Source organism: Balaenoptera ricei, chromosome 7, assembly GCF_028023285.1.
Source record: "Balaenoptera ricei isolate mBalRic1 chromosome 7, mBalRic1.hap2, whole genome shotgun sequence".
In the NCBI taxonomy this organism is placed as follows: Eukaryota; Metazoa; Chordata; class Mammalia; order Artiodactyla; family Balaenopteridae; genus Balaenoptera; species Balaenoptera ricei.
In genome coordinates this window covers 49,666,936-49,689,467 of record NC_082645.1, presented here as the reverse complement: position 1 = coordinate 49,689,467, position 22,532 = coordinate 49,666,936, and the positions used below count along the sequence as shown (strand labels likewise).

Genomic DNA, 22,532 nt, shown 5'->3' with positions numbered 1-22,532 from the left:
CACTTTCTATGCTCTCAACACTGGGCCAGGCTCCTGGGGCCGCAAAATAACAGGACATGATCCCTGGCTTTGAGGAACTTAGAATATAATTGTGGGAATTAAACCAATAGATCTGGATCAAATAGAAAACCATATTCACCCACCTATGGAGGGCTACATGGAGATAAGGAGGGACCAGCATTGGAGGACTTCAGGCTTAAGGTTGAAGGATACTTAATGTTTGGGCAATTGAAACACAGAGGAGACTGAGAATGTCAGTCTCAGGAAGGTTTATAGATAGTATCTGGATTCTGCTAATACCCACACATAAAAATCCAAATGGGATAGAAAGCACGCATTACACAGCCAGATTTGCAGTTGGGAAACTGACCTGAGTATCTCAGGCAAAACTATACTTCTCCCTCAACTTTAATTTTGTGGCTGAAGACAAAAATATTCAGGAAGTGCTGAGAATATATGAACACACCACATTCGTGTGCAAGAAGGCTTATTCGTCAGTGTTCCTGCACTTTGGCTGACTGCGGTGATAACCAACATGGCATTCTTAGTTCCCTTGTTTGCAGGCCACTCCCTCATTTGAGGTTTTTTTTGCACATTATTCACATTTGGAGTCATACGCCAGGCAAATGTGCTCCAGGTTTTCCAGGCTTGGAAAGTAAAGGTCGTCTGCAAATATGATAATTAATGACTTTATATTTTAAAGTACTTGTATCACTCAGGAATGAGTGCCTCAATGGAACAGAAGTAAATTGAATGCAATGGCTTTTCAATTGCCCTGTAAAAATATTGCAGCATCCCATAAAACCAATTGGTGACATCAAAAAAGGCAGTAAGACCAAACTGGAGAACTGGTACAGGAATATCTCAAGTCAGAGGGATTTAGGAGTGGCAGTGCGTCCTTCCTCAGCAGGATGGTCCTTCCTCAACCCTCATCCCGCCCCATCCAATTCCAGTCGGAGTTTCAGAACTGCAAGAGTCACCTCGGTCTCATTCATCAGAGCCATAGCCCCTCTCTCAATTCTAACATTCCCTCCAATACTTGCCTGCAGGCAGGTGGCACTTAGAAAAAGACACGTATCTCTACCCTTGAAAACATGACGCACTGTCTTTAAATAAATTTAGTGATCTCCTTGGAAGTGACAGAGCATAATACACCGTGTTGACAGGCACTGACTCTAAGGAATTAAATCGACTTACAATATCTAGGAAACAATTACTAAACCAATTAAGAAAATAATGCTAATTGTGTATTTGTTTACTTGGAGTGATAGACACAATAATGCCTGTGAGAAGTGAAAATGCCAAACTCAGTAAGATATCTCTGAAAGAAATATTCCTTTATTTTACATACTTTTGTTAAGAAGATACTTAAAATCTTTGTGTTCAATTTTAGGAATATCCAACAATTGGACAACTCATTGATAAACTGGTGCAAAATAACGTGTTACTGATCTTTGCTGTCACCCAAAAACAAGTTCATTTGTATGAGGTAAGCAAACATGGTTTGGGAAATTCCTTCAGGGAGATTATTGGACATGAAACTTTACCTCTGAATTTAATAAATGGGAGGCCAGTAGGTAATCATGAACACGTACCAGATATACTGGACCCTGGCAAAGTGGATTCAGTCACTGTTTGCCATTTAAATTATAAACACAGAGATGCAGCAGAGAGTGGAGGACAGATATGGTGGGATAAGGAAGAAAGAGTTATGGAAATGAAAAGTTGGAAGAGAGTACCAATAAACATAGGACCACCTATCTAATGGAAAATCAGTCTATCTTCTCTTGAGCTCTTTCATCTGATGAGGAGAGTTAACAGTGAGCAGAGAAAATTATGAGAATGGGAGGAGACTTGACTTAAATCTCTGACATTTGCAAATTCGATACATAGAAAATACACAAGTAGAGATATAACTCCAACTATTGAGAAGTGAAAAGTTGAAAGAAAAAAAACTTGTTAAACCCTGGGCCAAAAAATAATTTCTCCCTTAAAGTAGCTGGATTTGCAGTTCAAGTTTTTGAATGGAAAGCACGAATGGCAGAAAGGAAATTGTTTCGTTAGATGAAAAAAATGTTCATAAATCACTGCATACACTGTAAAACACATATTACAAGTGCAAAAGTTTTCTGTGGCTTCTTTCCAGCCTCAGAAAAACAATATGTCAAAATGCCATGCATTGGAGTACTAGCAAATGATCTATTATTCCTAATGGGCGGTTTCACAGAGGAGGAATCTCTAGCCTGCGTCCTAGAAAATGTTGAGAAAATATGTGTCCGTTCAATTGTCTGTACCTTCTATGCAGAAGCTTCAAATACTCCTAAATTCAAAGTCTGATCTCCCATCCCTTTTGAAGGGACCTCTTAACTCGCTTGGTGAATTTACAGGGCTCAGGAAACACTGAGATTATTTCACAGAAGGCTTTGATTAAATGCCACTCACTGCTCAGGATGGTACAATCCATGAACTTGCATCAAGTTCTGTAGAAAGGATCCAGGAGGAGATCCTATCTTGCATTTTTAATGAGAGGAGGGTATTGTACTCCAGGTGAGATTGGCTTCTGCTGAAAACCAAGGAAGTCCCTTGCAATCAAGCTACATACTCGAGGGCTTTGTTCTACTCAGAGACCATGTGGGTTCACCTGATCTAGGCATTTTCTTAAGGCTTTTTAGTATGTGATACTTGTTTCCAGTGGTTTTAAGTAGTAGAGTTGCGGTAAAGATTTTTTAAAAGTACCCCAAATACAATAGTGAGTCTATTCTGCCTTTGATTCGTAAGGCTAGAATGAGAGGACCCTGGGGGTCACCACACCTCCTCCAAAGCAAGGCTCCTGTTCAGAAAGGGGAGGAGGAGTTGCACAAAGTTTTCTTAAAAGGGTGATCTGGGAAACACGACTGATGATCATGAACAGAGACACCCATAACTCACTTTGGTAATAGACTTTAAGACACAACTCATTTAAATGCCTCCTCAAAATTGCTATTAAAAAGACAGAGCAAGGTGAAAAATAGCTCTGTGGCAAAACAGAATCTGTCGGATTTAAACAGGTTGCATCCACGGTTCCCTGTTGCAAAGGAAATGATCATTTCCAAGGAAAACACCAGATTAGAGCCTGCCTCTAACGTAACAGCAGGACATTTATTTTGCCTGCCTACTAATCTCATTATGAGGTGAATTTATGTTCCGTTGTGATCTGCGGTTTTTGCCATCTAGGCTCCACTAAATTCAAAGGGACATTTTCAGGGAGTCACGCAGTCGACCAGGTCAGCCGCCCACTCTGCGACTCTGATCCTTTCATTATTTTATTTTTATTCTGATGGACTCATCATTTCCTCTGCATTAGTGGGGGTAGGCGGCAGCCTGGTCTAAGGATAATGACAGCAGCATTGCACTTCCCTGAAGCTTTTGCACAGCATGAAAATGCTGGTTTCTTGTTTTATTGATAATGGAAACTGAAAATAGGCCAATAATGGCTTGGGTTGCCTTTCCATTTAAATCTCTTAGAAGGAGCCCTATGTGTGCAGGAGCCCTATGTGACCTGATGTTTGGATAGCTGTGACAGAGGCAGCATAACAACCAGACAATCACGGAAAAATAAAACCAGTGATAGGATAAATAAAGCAACTAAGTGGTTGGATCTAATGGAAATTCCAGGAGGCAAACTGTTTGCCCCAGTTCTGTGTTAAGCACGGTTATGTGCACACACCCGGGGCAGGCGCTAGGTCAGGTTCAATGGTGCCCATCTTGCAGCAAATAAAGAGTTATGTTGCCCGTTCATGGAATGCAAGAAAAAAATGACTATTTTTTAAAATAATTTTGGTAAGATGCCTTGGACTGCCCAGGTGTGTATGTTGCCGTACTTTGTGGTAACAGAGACGAACAAACAATGGAAAGGCTACAGTGAGCAGTTTTGCCTCCTGTTCAATATGACTGCAGTGTGTGCCCCAGACTCCAGCAAACAGATTTGAACAAACTTATTATTATGGATAGTTTCCTGTTTGTCCAATTACAGGGTTCAAAAGATAATGATAGATAATAGACTGAGCAGTAGGTAGTATATTACATTCAACTGCTAGATACCATTTTGAATCAGGATTCAATTACACAAGCTTTAAAAAAATTTTTTTATCTCCTCTGTTGTTTTCAAATATTTACTGTTAATTTACATCAGTTTAGTATCAGGCTACTAAGCCCCAACTGTCTAATGTGACTAGTCTTTCCTTCCTGATGAGAGACTGAGAGAAAAGCAATTAAATTAGCATTTTTTACTACATTGTCAAATCCTATTATTAATCACCTGGGATTATTTGCAAAACCTTAAAATATCTCATTATCTTTCAAAATGTCTACCTCTGGCTGGAAAAGATGAGTTTTATGATGTTAATTTTTATTATATGTATATATATAATAATTGTGTGACCTGGTGTTTATGATGTAATGTTGAAACACCACTTAGAAAGTAAACAAAATGTATTGGTAAAAGACACTTCACTAACATCTGTGGCCACTAATTGATGTCCCTGTGGTTATTAGGACAGAATGATGTGTCTAAAGCATGGGACAGGGGCCCAAGCAGGTTGTTCTACCAACCAAAAGGCCCTCCCCTCTGGAGGTAAAAAACCTTCTATTATTAATTCTGTAAAGAGCATGGTGGGTCTCGCTCATCTTTCTGTTTAGGCCAATTCTCAATACAAAGTAGATTCTCAGTAAATATTTGTTGAATGAATTAAAAAAAAAAAAAACTGCAATACAAGCACTTCATTTTTTTCTCAAATGGGTTCAAAGTTTCTAAATAGGGATTTGGAGTTTTGTGTGACAAATGCCTGTCAAGGTCAAGGGAGCCCATGTCCAAGAGCAGGTGGGGGAGCCTGACTACCGTTATGGTTACCTGCAGCCTTGGCTGTTTCTTCTCCACTTGGATCCAGTTGGCACGAGAGAGGAGAGGAACACTCTGCCATCAGCCTTGGGATCACCCTGTTGGATAATCTCCAGAGCCTTCTTCCTAGTCTGTAAAAGGAAAACCCAAGTAATTAACGACTTGATGGTCATTAATCTAAAAACAAACACAAAGGCTGCTGCAATATGCTATGAGCCTGATGTTTCAGAAGTGTGGCTTCTGACATTGTCTACCATACACAAGTTTCAATTTTTCAGGAATCAAAAACCCAGTTTTTATTTCACCCTTTCTTTCCTCTTTTTCCTCATCTTTTGAGCTTTTCACCATAGAGAGGGAACTGAAAGGAGGCAGAGAAATTAGGGAGGGAGATAAAACAAATATTGGACCCTTTTGCTAGTTGTTAGCCTGTTCTATTATTGTTTTGCTTTATAATGTTTACAGTTGGAAAAGACCAAAACAATTTTTTTCCAATGAAAATCCCTTTATCTCTGGGATCGGTTTTTACTGAATAAAAGGACTGGAGTGGACGACCTCCAGCTTTGGTAGTCAATGATTCTGGACCTGGAGGGGGTGCAAATCACCATAAATTCCAATGATTTACACACGGATAAAGTATAGCTAGCTGTAATATAGCTAATTTTAGGGCACGGTCTAAAAAATTGTTCTTTATCTATGAACCCCATCCTGTAATTATGGGGATTCCAAATTTATGCTTTTAATGAAAATAAAATCATGTAGGAATTAAAAAGAGGACTTCTGGATTATGAGAAACGTCCGTGGAGTTAATAAATTGCTCTCAATTCAAGTGTAATGGAAAAGGATTTTGATTTCTCTTTATTCGCTGGTATCTGGGAATAAAGACCAAGGAGAGCCAGGTGCCTGCACTTTCCTCATTAATAAAAACACCTCTCAGAGAGGGAGATTTTGGAAAAAAAACTCGTGTCCTCAGATTATCAGGGCAAAGTGGTTGGAAGTATTTTCCAGACTAATTAATAAACCATAAACATGAAAAATCATCAGTAGTTACCCCCTAGGTTACACAGAGTACTTTTCTTCTAAAGAACACAAGGACTCATAATCCAGAAAATAAGCACACAGAAAAAAAGATACAGATTTATAGTCAGGGTCTTAATGAGATGCCGTCTTAGGCCAACCCATGTAGAAATATAAAATGGGATTTCATCAATATTAGGCCTAAATATTTCAAGATTTACATAATACCCAGAATGTCTAACATCATTAGAACCAGGGTGCTATTGACCATAGTCTTCATTCGTTCATTCATTTATCAAACATCCATGAGCCAGGCCAGGGTTGGTGACTAGAGAGAAGAAGACACAGCGTCTGCCTCAAGAGCATTAGCAGACTTGTAGGCCAAAGATTTACCTAAAGAACACATTTTAGAGGTTGCGTTCTAGAGACCCCAAGGCAGAGTTTTACTGAGGGGCCAGAGTTTTCACATCTGTCAACGTTTTTACTCTTTTCTATTCACCATTTTTATTAGAAGGGGCAGCAAATTAATTGGCAATCTTAAAACTACCTTCGATGCTGAGGGTATCATAGTGCTGGCCCTTCACTTTATAGAGGTGGAAACTGAGGGCCAGAGAGAATCAGCAACTATGACCATGAGAATAATAGGGAAGGTTTGCTGAGGGCTTATTAGGTGGCAGCTGGGGTTAACTATTTTAACTCACTTTATCATTTAATCTCCTTTTTAGCGCCCCCAAAATTCCAAAAACAAGTTGCATGTGAGAGCCAGGATTTGAGCCCAGACAGTTTGAGTCAACAGCCCCAAACACTGAGTTGAGTCACAATTGAACTTGAGTTTCTGCAGTGAAAGAGCAGGCCCATTCCTAACCACTAGGCCAGCAGAGAAGCAGCCTTTTCACAAAGTAACCGACTTTTGAAAGTCACTGAACAGTAACAGCACAGAGCCCATGGGAGCAGCAGAGCCTTCCCTGCAAACGGCACAGTCCTTCAAGGCCAGTAAACACCGGATTTTACTTACTGTTGCTGTTAACTTAGACAAATAGAGCAATTTGAATCTGTGTGGACTTGAAAAGAGACACATCTGGATTGTGCCTTGTGTGATATTTAAGCCCTGAGAGGTAAGAAGGGGTCCCACAGTTAGGGAGCTTATGCCCTTGGCCAACCCACCAAAAATAGCTAGTCTCTAAGGTGACCGCTATCGAGGTTTCGTCCAAAGGGGGAATAGGGGACATATGGTCTGACCCAGGCTGTAGGCCTCTTATGATGATACCTTTCAAGCACATGGAAAACTAGAGTAACACAATGAGCACCCACATACCTCCTGCCCAGCTTTCTCCAATCTTAACATTTTGCCGCTATATTTGCTTCCGATATTTTACAGAAATAAAACATTTCAGATCCAGTTGCCTGCTGTGTAACTGCCCACCTCCCTCTTTCCTTCCATAGAAGTAACCAGTATCCTGAACTTAGTGTTTATCATTCCCATGTCTATTATGTGAAGCATTAAAACATATGTCTACCCATAACTAATTACATAGTTTGGGCTCACAAGTTTAACTTCATGCTGTATGTATTATTTCTACAATTTGCTTTTTGACTCAATGTTATGTTTTGGGTTTTTTTTTTTTAATTATGGTAAAATATACACAACATAAAATTTACCATTTTATAGGTTAAGTATATAGTTCTGTGGCATTAAGTATATGCACATGTGCTGCTCAAAGTTACGTTTTTGAGGCTTATCCGTGGAAACACTTAGAGCTCTTGTTTACTCTGTTCCACTGCTATACATATTGCATTGCGTGTATTTACTGCAGCATGATCATTTGTACCTGAGGGCTTCAGATCATTGCCAATCCTGCAGCATTACAGTTGTTGCAGCCATGAACATCCTTGCAGGCATGTCCTCTGTTGAGGACCCATGTCTGAAAGTGAAGCCCCTGGGTCACAGGGGAGTGGCATCCTCAAGCCCCCTGGGTGTATCCAAGTTGCTTTCCAAAGTGGTTGTATCACTTGCTCAGTTACTCTCCTACCAAAAACATGGGAGTGTGGGAAAAAAAACCCAAAAGACAAAACAGAAAAAAGAAAAACCACACATTAAATTACTCTTTTTCTGATGATAAAATTAATACATTATTAAAAAAAAAAAAAGAGGGGGATACAGAAAAGCACAATGAAGAAAATAAAGATCACCCATAAACCCACTACTCAGACACAGATAACCATTCTTGACATTTTAGAATGTCTTCTCTTCTGTTTTTACATGCATTTACATGTTTTAACATAATTGGTATCAGATTGTACATATTAAGTATGTTCAAATTTTTGGAATGTGTTTATATATTTACAGTCCTAAAAAGGCATAAAAATTAAGTTGCACTTAGTTATATGTCGAACAACCACTTTTATTAATAAGAATAGCATTAGATGAAATCAGGGTCATGCTACAGAATTCTGAATCTGTGGTTGCCAGACTTAGAGGGTATGTGTTTTAAAATAAAAGCAAACTTGCTGCCCACCCCTAGCAGCCCTAGAACATCCACAATTACTACACTTTTATCTACCAGGTCACTTTTTTACATATTCCAGTGATACTTGGTTACTTTTTTATACATTCATGCAACATCTTTAATAGGACCAACAAATTATTTCTAGTACCCGTTTTCTTATCCCTGAAAGTGCCCTACTGGTGAGGACTCTGACATCTGTGAACAAACTTAGTTCCTTCAAAGGTTCTTCTCCGTGCTGCAAAGTGCTCAAAGCTGTGTACCTACACTTCCCTTCCTAGGAGGGTCCACAGTGTGAGGGGACTCAGTTACCCATCTATCCCCTGAAGCCTTTCCTATGGCTGCAGGTGGCCCCTCTGTATCTGTGAGGCTGGACCAAATTACAGCTATGATTAAAGGAAGCTCACCCCTTCTTGGACCAGCATGCAGAGTTTAACTGTACCCATGCATTCTCCACATGGCACAGCCTTTCACACAATTACAGAGGACATCAAGGCACAAGGGACAAGTTAAACTGACAGCTCCCAAACATAAGAGAAATTTGAGAGTATTATATGTTTTAACTTTATGGCTCATTATCTGAAAGAGCTCAAACTATGCTACAACGGGGCCACTGTTAGTTACAGCATAGTTCAGTATCTTGTTGCCCTTACAGTCTTGAATCTTCAAAAAGTAAACAGAAAATTTTTGAAACAGAAAATTTTGTTGAGCTTGAACAATTGGGGCACATTTTATTCACTAATTCAGGGGTTGGCATACTTCTTCTATAGGGTTGCCAGATTTAGCACGTAAAAATACAGGATGTCCAATTAAATTTGAATTTCTAAACAACAGACAATTTTTTATGTTTTAGTATGTTCATGCAATATTTGGGCCACATACTAAAAGCTTTGAAAGAATTACTAAGAAAATGGAAAAGAGTGTACAACAATGGGGAATAATGGAAGAGGAGAGTGTGAGACCTTACTTCCATAGGATCTTCAGGGAAGACCCTTTTTAAGAAGTGATGAAAAAAGCAGCAACCTGAAGGTTAAGAGCAGTCAAGAGGAGAAGGAATGTGCAAAGGCCCTGAGGTAGCAAAGTACTCAGTGCTCAGTGTGTTTGACAAACTGAAAAGAGGTTTGTCAGCCTGATGTGAGCTGGGGTAGAAGGGGATGGAGTGGGAAAGTTCGGCTAAAACAAGATCCCCCCAGTCTTGAAGGCCAAGGGAGGCAAGCATAGTGCTATTCCATGGGTAGAAGGCATTCGAAAACACCACTTTTGTTGTTGAGTAGAAAATAGATGTCACAGGTGTATGACAAACTGAGGACCCCATATGGATTACAGGTGTATAGTTTTATAAACATAACACCTTTATTTTCCAAATTGCCAGAGCTATTCCAGGAAGCATCCTCCTGACAACAAGAATGGTGTGGACAGGTCATTCTGTACCAGACATTCTTAAACTTTGGCGCTCATTAGAATCACCTAAGAAGCTTTCTAAAAAACCTAAGGCCCAGGTCACACCCTGATCCAATTAAATCAGTATCTCGGGGGCTGAGGCCCAGGCATCAGTATTTAAAAAAATCTCCCTTCATGTCTCCAATCACCCAGGGAGTCTGTTAAAATATAGACTCTGATTTAGGAGGTCTGGGCTGAGGCCTGAGATTTTGCATTTTTTTCTTTTCTTTTTTTTTTTATTGAGGTATAACTGATATATAACATTATGTTAGTTTTGGCTGTACAACATAACAATTCAATATTTGTATACACAGCCCAAAGTGATCACCCCAATAAGTCTAGTTACTGCCTGTCATCACACTGTTACAAAATCTTTTTCTTGTGATGGGAACTTTTAAGATTTACTATCTTAGCAACTTTCAAATATGCAATACAATATTATTAACTATAGTTACCATGCTGTACATTACATCCCATGACTTATTTATTTTATAACTGAAAGTTTATACCTTTTGACACCTTCACTCATTTCACTCACACTTCCTCCCCTACCCTCACCTCCCCACCCCCAGCAAACACCAATCTGTTCCCTGAATCTATGAACTTGCCTTTTTTGTCTGTTTATTTTGTTTTGATTTGATTAGTTTGTTTGTTTTTAGATTCCATGTGTAAGTGAAATCATATGGTATTTGTCTTTCTCTGTCTGACTTATTTAACTTAGCATAATGCCCTCAAGGTCCATTCATGTAGCAAATGGCAAGATTCCTTTCTTTTTCATCACTGAGTAATATTCCGTCGGATATGTATACAATATCTTCTTTATCCATTCATCCATTGATGGGCCCTTAGGCTGCTTCCATATCTTGGCTATTGTAATAATGCTGCAATGAACATGGAGTGCATGTATCTTTTCAAATTAGTGTTTTCATTTTCTTTGGATAAATACTCAGAAGTGGAATTGCTGGGTCATATGATAGAAATAAACCCACTCATGTGTGGTCAATCAATCTCTAATGAAGGAGGCAAGGATATACAATGGGAAAAGGACCATCTCTTCAATAAACGGTGCTGGGAAAACTGGACATCCACGTGTGAAAGAATGAAACTAGACCACTATCTTCCACAATACACAAAAATTAACTCAAAATGGATTAAAGACTTAAATGTAAAACCTAAGACTGTAAAACTCCTAGAAGAAAACATAGGCGGTAAGCTCCTCTTGACATCAGTCTTGGCAGTAATTGTTTGGATCTGACTCCAAAGGCAAAGGCAACAAAAGTTAAAATGAATAAGTGGGACTACATCAAACTAAAAAACCTCTGCACAGCAAGGGAAACCATCAACAAAATGAAAAGGCAACCAAAGAACAGGAGAAAATATTTGCAACCCGATAAAGGGTTAATAACCGAAATATATTTAAAAAACTCATACAATTCAATAATTTTTAAAAAAATCTGATTTTAAAATGGACAGGGAACCTGAATAGACATTTTTCCGAAGAAGACATACAGATGGCCAAGAGGCACATGAAAAGATGCTCAACATCACTCATCATCAGGAAAATGCAAACCTAAACGACAGTTAAGATATTACCTCACACCTGGTAGAAATAGCTATCGTCAGAAAGACAAGAAATGACAAGTGTTGCAAGGTGGTGGAGAAAAGGGAACTCTCGTGCACTGTTGGTGAGAATGTAAATTGGTGCAGCCACTATGGAAAAGAGGATGGAGTTACCTCAAAAAATTAAAAATGAGATTTTTCATCTCTCACAAGCTTCCAGATGACACCGATGTTGCTAGCCCACCCCCCACCCTTGCAGTAGCGAGGGCCGTTACCTCTTTAGCAGTCCTCACCTAGACACCTGCTTTCTATTTTCTGGTCCCCTTCACTGTGCTACTACCAGTCATCCTTCAAAGTTTTATTACCTGCCTTTTGGTCTGCAGAGCACATAGGTTGCTAGCTACTGAGCCCAAGGTCTCTTCCCATTTTGAAAGAAGCTTTCCAAAGCCTTGGGACTTGCATTCACCAGCAAAGGGCTGCAATCCCTCTGAAAAGGCAGGGTAATCTTATTAAGAGAAGATCTGAAGTGTCCGCAGGAACAAATACTCAGTGTAGGCCCTTTGTTCCCTCAGCCTCCATTCTCCAGTGCCTCTCTGTGCATTTGTTTGTCTCAGAACAGTCACGCGCGGTGGGCCATTTGTCTTCCCTTATCGCACCGTGACCGCTGCCGAGCACTCGTTCAGCTGTGCGCTGCAGCTTCTCGTCTGACAAGATAATTACATTCCAGGGCAGACTGGGAGAAAGGCAGGGAGTGCTCAAAAGTTCCGAAGCCGACTACCTAGTCATCGCTGGTACAGACTTCAAGATCAAGCACCTGATCTAATTAGCACACCCCCATCGCTGCCCGTCTGACTGTGGAATGCTGACAATTAAAAGCCTGAAGGCAAAGCCGATATTAGGCAACCCAGAGACAGACATTCGCGCTACCTAGTGCCAGAAACAATTACATATTCTTTTTGGAATCTTGGGAGTCCTAGTAACACAGTCGAGCCTGGGGGTAAACTTTTGCATAATACCGGGGACCTGGAGCCCTGCGTTTACCGATAATGAACAGGAGAATAAAACCTCGCAAGAATGAAAGAGCTCACGGGAAGAAAGCCTTCTGATTACCTTCAGAAGGACTTATTTCAGCCAACCCAGCCGGCCCCCAGCTCTGGAGGAAGCACACTTCCTGACAAAAGCGGGCTTTCACCTGCAAAGAGCTGTTTTCCTTTGACCAGATAAAAAGTGCAGTACAGTCCCCCAGGAAAAAAAAATGTTTTTGCCTCTATGGTTTCACGACTTCTTACATTTCTTTCAAGATGTAGCCTTTCAATTTGAAAGTGATTACGGACACAACCTTTTTTCTTCCTTCCTTTTCGCTTTGAGTAGGAAAGTGTTCTATAATCTCTAAACCCCTATATATATAAATACCAGGCATTATTACCTTAACTTCCCCCACCCCATGGCTGTTGTCATTTGCACAGGGAGCAGGCAGAGCCAAGTGAGCGCTGGCTTTGAAGTCAAGACCTGTTTCTACCACTTATTAGCCCTGTGACCAGGCAAGGTACTCACTTTTCCAGGTAAAACGAAGGCTTAAAATCTTTAAAGGTTAGGGACTTCCCTGGTGGCACAGTGGTTAAGAATCTGCCTGCCAATGCAGGGGACACCGGTTCGAGCCCTGGTCCGGGAAGATCCCACATGCCGCGGAGCAATTAAGCCCGTGCGCCACAACTGCTGAGCCTGCACTCTAGAGCCCGTGAGCTGCAACTACTGAGCCTGCGCTCTAGAGGCCGTGAGCCACAACTGCTGAGCCTGCGCTCCATAGCTACTGAAGCCCGTGCACCTAGAGCCTGTGCTCCATAACAAGAGAAGCCACCACAATGAGAAGTCTGCGCACAGCAACGAAGAGTAGCCCCCGCTCGCCGCAACTAGAGAAAAGCCCGCGTGCAGCAACGAAGACCCAATGCAGCCAAAAATAAGTAGAATAAATAAATCAAAAAATATATATCTTTAAAGGTTAAAGAAATCAAAAGAGCCCTAGCAGAATCTTATGGGTTGAATTGTGCCTGTGCCCCACCCTGCCCCGCCCCAAAGATATGTTAAAGTCCTAACACCTGGAACCTCAGAACGTGACCTTGTTTGGCAATAGGGCCTTGCAGATGTAATTGGTTAAGATGAGGTTATACTTGAGCAGGGTAGACCCTTAATCCATTATGACTGGTGTTCTTAGAAGAGACACAGAGACAGAGACACAGAAGGGGGCACCATGTGACCATGGAGGCAGAGACTGGAAGACGATCTACAAGCCAAGGACAGCCATGGATTACCAGCAACCACCAGAAGCGAGGAAGAGGCAAGGAGAGACTCTCCCTTACTGGTTTCAGAGGGAGCGTGAGGCATCTTGCGCTCAGACCTCTGGCCTCTAGAACTGTGAAACAATTAATTTCTGTTATTGTATGCCACCCAGTTTGTGGTACTTAGTTACAGCAGCCCCAGGAAGTGAATACATTCAGTTAACTTAGGTTTACTCATTAACCTCTCTCTGGCTCACCAATGATATCACCAGACCAGCAGAGCGATTTCCAGGCACCTAATGTCAGTGGCCTGGTTAAGAGATCTAACTCCAGGACAGCACATGGCAGGTGAGTCTAGCTCTACTACTTCCAGGCTGGTTGACTTCAGGCAAGTTACCTAAACTCTCTTGGCCTCAGTATCTTGGTATAATAATGGATATTATTATGGATAATAATGGTACCTAAGTAGAGTAAATAGAGCTTCTGTGGAGAATGAAAAGAGACGACACTGTCAGGTAGGAATGTCAGTGCCAGTTATTCTCTCCCAGATCATGGTAGTTCAGCGGATCAGGCGAGCTCTGGTGCCTTTAGCCCCATTTGCAGGATGGGCTCATCATACCAGACCAGTGAGTGGACGTAGAACGGAGGAGACAAAGAGCAATGTGATCCCCTCCTCAGCATTCCTGCCACTTCCCTGGTGCTGCCCCAGAGTCCCCACACAACAGATGCTCCAGGAGCCTTGGGTTTCTGAGGATGCGGGTGTCGAAAAGCAGGAGGTGCTTGTAGATGTCAGGAAGCTTATGAGGACCTCTCCACCCTGTTACGAGGTTCCCTGAATTGGTAACTGCAGCTCAGGAGGACTCGGTCCTGGGACCAGCTCCTGTGGAAGGAGTGAGATTAAGAAAGAGGCAGGCTGTGCTGTGAACGCCGAGAAGGTTGCCCAGTATACACCTCCCTTGGGTCCACCCCCAGGTAGAAGGAATCCTGGTAGGAACTGATTACTCCTTGTGGCCAAACACCTGAAAGATCTGAGACTGTTTCAGAATTACTGGCACTTTCTCCGATTTAGGTGACACCTTGATTACTGAGAAGCATCCTCTTGATGGCAACAAGAATGAATGCCTCTCTGCACATTTGCTCATCTCAGGACAGCCAAACACTGTGGGTTCATTTCTGTTGTGCGGATATACCTAAGAGTGGAACTGCTAGGTCAAGTTCAGCTACAGTAGTTACTACTGGTTTTCCAAAGTGGTTGCACCAATTTAGACTCCAGAGGGAAGTGTGTGAGGGCATCATCAGTTTTTTTCAATTGTAGCCATTGTAGTGGGTGCACCCTGGCATCTCACTGTGGTTTCAGTGTATACTTCTCTAATGATTAATGATGTTGAACACTTTTCACATACTCTTTCGTCTCTGACATATCCATTTTTTATCAAGAGATGTCTTCTCCTTGCTGGTGTGTAGGAGTTGCTAGAACATTCTTGTGCTGATCCAGATGCATGTGTTACAGATATTTTCTCCCATTCAGTGGCTTCTTCTCAGTCTCTTAAAGACACCTTTTCAGAGCAGAAATTCTTAATTTTATTTATCAGTCTTTTCCTTTATAGGTCATGCTTTGGTGTCCTACTTAAGACATTTTTGTTATCCCTAAGGCAACGAAGATATCTCCCCTGACTTCTACAGTGATAGAAGTTAAAATAGTGGGTAGGCTTTTACAGGAGAAGTAACGACTAGGAAGCAATACAAGGGAGGATTCTAGGGGCTGATTGTGTTTTATTTCTTGATCTTGGTGGTGGTTACACTTGCTTGTTTACTTTTTAAATATTCATTGAACTGTATACTTATTCCTTGTACACTGTGTATGTGTGTTATACTGCTACTAAAGCTGAGAGAGAGAGAGAGAATGCACAAACAGGAACCACTAACTAAAGTGGGTCATCACAAGATGATGACCAAAAAAATACTGTAAAAGATTAGAGGCAATATTTGTGAGAGGCTTACATAAGATCATAGGGTCTTAATCTATACAAGCCAACCTTTTGATAAATATATTTTAGCAAAAAAACATTTAGTAAGTATAGCTAAAGAACAAGAACAGTGGCGTTGGTTAATCATATAATATTGAATATAAACGGCGCTGAGCATAAAATCCCTCCACTTCATTGAGGCTCCACAGAAAGAGTTAAGCAAGCACAAAGCCTAAAGAGAAGCAGCAGGTTGCTCTAAATATTTGGTTTTACAAATTCTTTATTAAAATGTTACTAGCAGATATAGGGCCAGTTGACTTCTGACTTCCCACCCTCTGACGAGGCGCATGATTAGTGTGATCTGTGTAAAATGGTGGCTGGTGGGTCTGAGGTGGTGACGAGCCCATGATGCTACAGCAGAAATGTCACCAGAGGAGGACATGAGGGCACGTTAGAGTCACCATCCAAGGCAAAAACCCAATCGCAATGCCCAGCAAGGATACAGCTAATAATAAACTGTAGCCCAGAACAGAGCCAGACTCTGAACCTGAAGATGAGAGTTAACCCAACAGGAAGTGCAGTCAAAGCAGGAACGAAGGCCCCGTCGGGAGCTGCCTCTTCCATGGGGAGAACAGCAAGATAGCACCAAGAGCAGCCAGGAGGCTGCCAAGGTCCTCAACCTGAGTCTCTTTAAAGAGAAAACCAACCAACAGCTGGTCCACGGCTACCTGGGGCTGCAGGTATGTGGGGCTGCAGCTCCTCTGCCCTCAGCCGAGCAGGAGTGCACCCCTGATTTCTGGCAGCCAGACGCCCAGAGGCCCTGAACTTAGAGATGCTCTCCGAGAGGAGCCTGAAGTGTGCAGGTGTGAATCCAGGCAATATCCTCTGAAGCCTTCGATGCCTGCCCGCTAAATCACGGCCTGTCCATTTCTGATCCTCTACCCTTGACAAACAGGAGATTTCTAGGGAGCAAATGCAGACTGTTGGACAAATACAAAATCTTTTTTGAGGCTGGGGCAACGTGAACCAAAAAATAGGGCTTGATGAAGGAAGTTAAGGAAACAAAGGTAAGCAGAAAAAGCCAACCTTGCAAATACGAGTGAGAAAAGCAACCTCAGGAACTCCTGGGTGGCATGGTGAGGAGGAAAGGGAGAAAATCCATAATTAAGATAATCCATGGACAGATAACAGGGAACGCAAGCCCAAGAAATTCAAGTCCAAGCATAAGAGTTTGCATTTCTAATCAGCTCATGCCACGTCGCGTTTTTCAGAGTTCATCATTTCTAATATTCAAGAGTTCTCTTTTCCGGTCACACTGCTATAATTTATCACATCCAGGCATGCAAAATCATCCTTTTTCTAACATTAAACATGTTTAATCAGGACAATTTATAATAACAGTTTAGGGCTTTAGCGACAGAAATGAATTTGATACATGATATTTACAGTAATCATAATACTACAAGATTTAAAGTGTAATTTTTTACAGTATTAGATCAAGAAGCCAAATTGTCCATGTTCTTAGTTAGTTATTTGCAATGCTTTTGGGGGGAGTCAGCATCCAGAAATTAATTAATAGTCTTCCTCTCCACAATGATCAGTGTCATCCCTGGGTACTGCTCCTAGATGCCAACTCCTTTATACCCTCACTCTGGGACAACCAGCAACTGTGATTAATGTTAAACAACTTGTCCTAGTAGCCAAAAGCCAAATGTCATACCACATGCAGGATCATAATTATGCTTTAGGAAGTAGATGGATTTGGCTTTGTTAACCAAGAATTAACCCAAAATCTGGAGGCCCCTTGAACTATTGCGTCTGGAAAATACCCATTATGTCTTGGCCTTGGGGATACCAGGACATTTTTCAAGGATAGCAGTTTCATGCAAAGCTAAGGGCCTTGAAATTCTTTTTCAAAAGCCTCTAAACCTTTCTTTGTCAAACTCTAAAGTTTCCCTCCGCCTTCTCTTCTGGAACCAGTCAAATTTACACACATTCCAGCTCCACTTGAGTGAAATTCAAGTTCCCATTTAGGTATTTGCTGTTAACCACAGGTCTCATGCTTCATGGCCCTTTTGACATGTGTTTATTTGAAAAGGTGAGTCGATGAACCGGTGCCTTCCTCGTATTTGACAAGTTCTATCTGACTTGGGGACCCACCCCAATAAGCAGTGATGGAGGGGCCCAAAGTAACGGGAGGGATGTTACCTGGATTATTATCCACAGCCCCTTCAATAAGGGGCCGTCCGTCAGACGGACAACTGACACTTTTTTAACAGTTCAGCTTTCCATCAACTTCAAACTTAAACACAATTATGAATGGTGAAATAAGTAGAACATTGCAAAACCCACAAATTAAAACCAAAGCCCATTTTTCCATAAATGAGGAGTAGAAGGTTTGGACTTGAGCCGGGTGCCCACCTCTTGCAAGTGCCCGGGACCTCCCAAAACATGTTGGTGTTCCCACATCACCCTGGCTTCATTTGTTCCTCTCTTGGGTTCCCCTCATCCTGATTTATTTACTTAGTATCATGATTATTAATTCTAATTTAGTTTTGTGCATTTTCTAAGCTACTTAAATCTTCTTTGGAATAAGATAGGATATCATTATGCTTGAACTTTAGGAGATGCCCTAAATTCTTCACTCAAAGCTTATTTTTCTTTTTTTTACCTACAATTGTAATAAATTCAGTCATCAGATTTCACAATACACGGAAACTTTAGAAGAGAACAGCTGACAAAATGAGTGATTGTTTCTTCTTGATGTAGCACAGCATGTTAAGCCTACTTAATAGATGTTGGTGAATGCAACAGTAAATGAATAAATGAGTGAATTGGTAGGCGAGTGATACCTGACAGTTTAACAAGGAGAAGACAGAAACTATTTAAAAACAAATAAATGAAACAAAAGCATAGCAGTTGGGGTCCACTTGGTAAGGATGTGATCTATCTGCAAATTCTATGGATAGAAGACTTTGACGATTATAGAGTTATAGTTAATATTGTTAAGTATGACTATTTCTTCAAGAAAAAAGTCAAGGTATGCTTGAATGTCTTTATGAAGACAAGAATGTGTCCTGTACATTTTCGAAAACTTTCTGTTTGAAAATAAAGTTTTAAAACATCAAACTTAAGGAAGGGATAATTTTCAGCTGTCTAGAAAGTTGCCTTCTTTGAAATGCTTCAGTCCTTGGCCATGTTTGGTACCTGAAGGGATGAGCTAATATTGTGAGTTCTCCTCTGGTAGGAACGACATCTCAGGGGAAACAAGGTAGGTGGAGAATGCAGATAGTTTAAAGGTAGGTGCTGATTCACAGGGTCATGATGTGTGGGGAGCGATCCCAACCAACCCCAGTACCATGCTGACATCCCTAAAAGTGTACTCATTACTGCTAGGAAAGGGGGAGTTAACAGCAAGCATCCAAACAATTCACTCCTTTGCTCCACCAAGCGATTGACAATGATTGACAATTAAGACCTCTGGACTGAATGACCTGCAGGGTGACCTGAGAGCAGTGAGGGACCCACGTGACCCAAACCTTAGTTTCTGCAATGCTACAAAAAAAGAGAAGACAGTTCCTGGTAGTATGCTCAGAACTTTTTAGACAAAGGATACTCCACGAATGGCAGATGTTATATAAGTGTTATTTCGATCTGAGACTTGACTCCCATTGTGATGTAAATCACAGCCCTAGACTAAGGCCACCACAGGTGCTAGATTTCCCCAGCAGCAGCTGTGGCCTTTTCATTTCCCACTTGAGCACAGGAAGCAGCACCAGACAGGGCTACAGTTTCAGGAGAAGCACCCGTTTATTATCCGGAGCCTGTTTCTCCTGGCCAGTTAAATAGAGGTGATCTCAACCAGCAGGTTGAACCCACACTTAATGTTTCTCAAATAGAGTGAGCAAAGACTGACTTATTCTTTTTTTGTTTACAGAATTATGCAAAACTCATTCCTGGAGCTACAGTAGGGGTACTTCAGAAGGACTCTGGAAACATTCTCCAGCTGATCATCTCGGCTTATGAAGTATGATATTTTACTGTTGGGTTTTCTTTTTGCATTTCTTTGGTATTTAAAAACTAAGATATGTTTTAGGCTGTTAAATGCGCTCTCCTTTGTTGGTAGAGACAGTGCTTATCCAAAGAAAATCTCTCTGCATTAATGGATATAAAAAATTATATCCAAAATATAAATTTTGTTCACCTTATTTGCAGATATTCTTCCCAGAAGGTGGGGCAGAATGTAGAAAAATCATAAACCTGATCATAAAGGTTGTTTTTATAGTAATAACCAACAACAGCACTGTCACCTGCAAAATTTTAATTCTACTGAAAAGGCTTCATGAGTCATACAATTAAGCTTCCCTCTTCTCCGCCTGAAAAAAAATTAAGTTTAAATTGCCAATGAGTAACAGAGCTATGAGAACTAACCCCACAGGCTTAATGAGACTAAATCATAACTCAAGGGAAAAAACAACAAAGCACACCAGGAACCACTTTGTAGATTCTCTGCTTTTGAGAACCAAGGAAATTTTCCACTGGTTTTATGTCATATATGTACATAAATACGTTTTTTTTTCTTTTGCCTTGTCTTTGTAAATTAGTGCCTGAGGACAGAATTCTTCCCTTAAAATAAGATACATACCTACAGGGTTGCTATGTTTTCTCTCTATGTCACCATTTTATAACTCAATCAACAGTGGATGACCAGTTGCCAACTCTTTTTTATTTTGGTTCCTAAATATCATTATCATCCCCCCTTTTTGCCTTTACTTTCAAAGAAACACACGCACACACACACACACAAAGATGAAGCTCTAAATTAGGACAGGAATGAAAAAAATAAACTTTTATAAAGCAGTAAAGTTCTAACATTTGCTCTAAACAGAGTTACATAATAGCAAATGAATAAAATTCTAACTTTGATCCTTTAAAATGACAAATAAATGACCCATACGCACTCTATGCCAATACTTAGCATATACTGAACCAGTGTTCCTTGACATTTCAGAATCATCTGGAAAGTTTTTAAAGATAGGTGCATCCAGATTCCTCTCACAGATGTCTTGGGAGAATTTTAAGGGAAGGAAGAGTTACGTATTTTGAGAAAAACCCCCAGTGTTTTTGACATCACCCCACCAATTTTGAAACTCACCTTAATAGGGTAAAGCAAGCTATTTTTTCTCGAATACATTTTTTCAAAGAAGAAAATACAGATGGTCCATTAAAGTTATAGGATGAGGGTTTTTTTTTAATTCATACCCTCAGAAACTTCAGTTTTCTTAGCTCACATAAAAATTTAATCACCATGCTAGTTCACGCTTGAAATTCTTCCAGACAGGAAAGCTTGTCAACAAAATACTATAAAAACCTTCCTCCCTCTCATGCAGTAAAGTTTTAATGTGTAGAATCAATGCCAAATCACATGGCAATTCTTCACTGACTTAGAACACACTCAATTTTCTTTAACTCAGGACTCTCAAAAGTGCTGGCCACTAATATTTTCAAAGGAGTTAAGCAAAGAAGAAAACAGTGAATTGTCAAAAATATTTCCCCTCCTGTCTGACCAGCCCTGTCTGTGCCCCTGCTTGCTCTGTCAGAGTTTATGTCTCACTTTACATCCCCAATCACTCACATAATTTACAAAGTAGTTGAAATCAAGACATCAGACATTTGAAGTGAATCTTGTGTCTTTATTCTACTGTCTCAAAAATATGAAGTGTCTGGTATTCTTATATCAAACCATCTTGCTCTGGAGTTATGATTGAAACTCTATGAGTCACTGTGAGGTATGCAACAGATCTTGGCACTGGTTCAAATTATTTTTCTGTTGTGTTATTTTTTAAATGTATCCTAAAAGCACCTTAAAATATGGGGATCCATAGACTAGATTTCTTTCCAACCTATAAAAAAGAGAGAGAAGGAAAGAGACTATATTGAGAGAAGACATAAAATGCTTCTGACTTGTAGTGGGGCAGAGGCAAACAATTTGTGTTTATGATTAGTGACTATAAACTTCAGCTCAGTATTTTACAGCACTGTATTGACATTTAAAAAGCCTTAAATACCAGATGTGTATTCACCTGGCCATAATTCACTACTTTCCTTCCTTCCCTAACCACATAATAAAAGCTGCTGAAATAGCCATACTCTCAAGGGTAAGGTCCTCTGTTGGCATTTAAGTTCCAGAAGGTAAGTGACTTGTTTTGTTTTGTTTTGTTTTGCCTGGTTCATAGTATATGCTCAATAAATGAATGAGTGAAAAGATGAAATATACAAACATTTATGTCCTTTCTTTGGGAAATTCACATTAAAATATTCCTGGTGAAATTTGCAATATGATATTCCAATTAGATCATTGCTGAGATTTCCTTCATTTTGGTTAGATTATGTCACTCACTACTCCTAACTGCTGTCATCTACAAACTTTCAGGTCATATCCTTCATTTCTTGTTTAGTTCACAGTGCCACTGTCTCCAGCACCACTCCTGTCTTATTTCTTGATGATTTCAGCCCATATGTATACCTATATATGATCCTTCCCGTTCCCTGGACTCTCAGTTTCTTGAACGCTGCTTCTGAAATGATCTTGTTCCCTTGCCTCTTAATTACCTCCTCATACCTTCACGCTCTTGTCATACCTTAAACCTTATCATTGCCGATAGTCTCAATTACATGCAATCCATTCTCTGCTCACCGTTTCCAATCTTTTCACCTCACTCTTGCTAGTTCTCCTAATATTTCTTCCAACCCATCAGGATCTCCAATTAATTGACCCTGTCCTCTGTGTACAGTTCCTCATCCCCTTGATGTCCTCTCTCACCTGCCCCCTCAGCTTCAATTCAAACATTGTGGTCACTCCTTAGACACACTCTCAACTCCCCTGCACCTTATC

General features: G+C 40.6%; 1 protein-coding gene across 5 annotated transcripts in view; it reads left to right on the top strand.

Annotated features, from left to right (window-relative positions):
- Positions 1 to 22,532, top strand: part of ITGB6 (integrin subunit beta 6) — a 125,381-nt gene that overhangs the window by 69,868 nt on the left and 32,981 nt on the right. For all 5 annotated transcript variants that reach the window (XM_059927965.1, XM_059927963.1, XM_059927964.1 and 2 more), the window contains 2 exons: positions 1,394 to 1,489; positions 19,575 to 19,664. In XM_059927965.1, the coding sequence (XP_059783948.1) occupies positions 1,394 to 1,489; positions 19,575 to 19,664 (186 nt within the window). The remainder of the gene's footprint in view (positions 1 to 1,393; positions 1,490 to 19,574; positions 19,665 to 22,532) is intronic.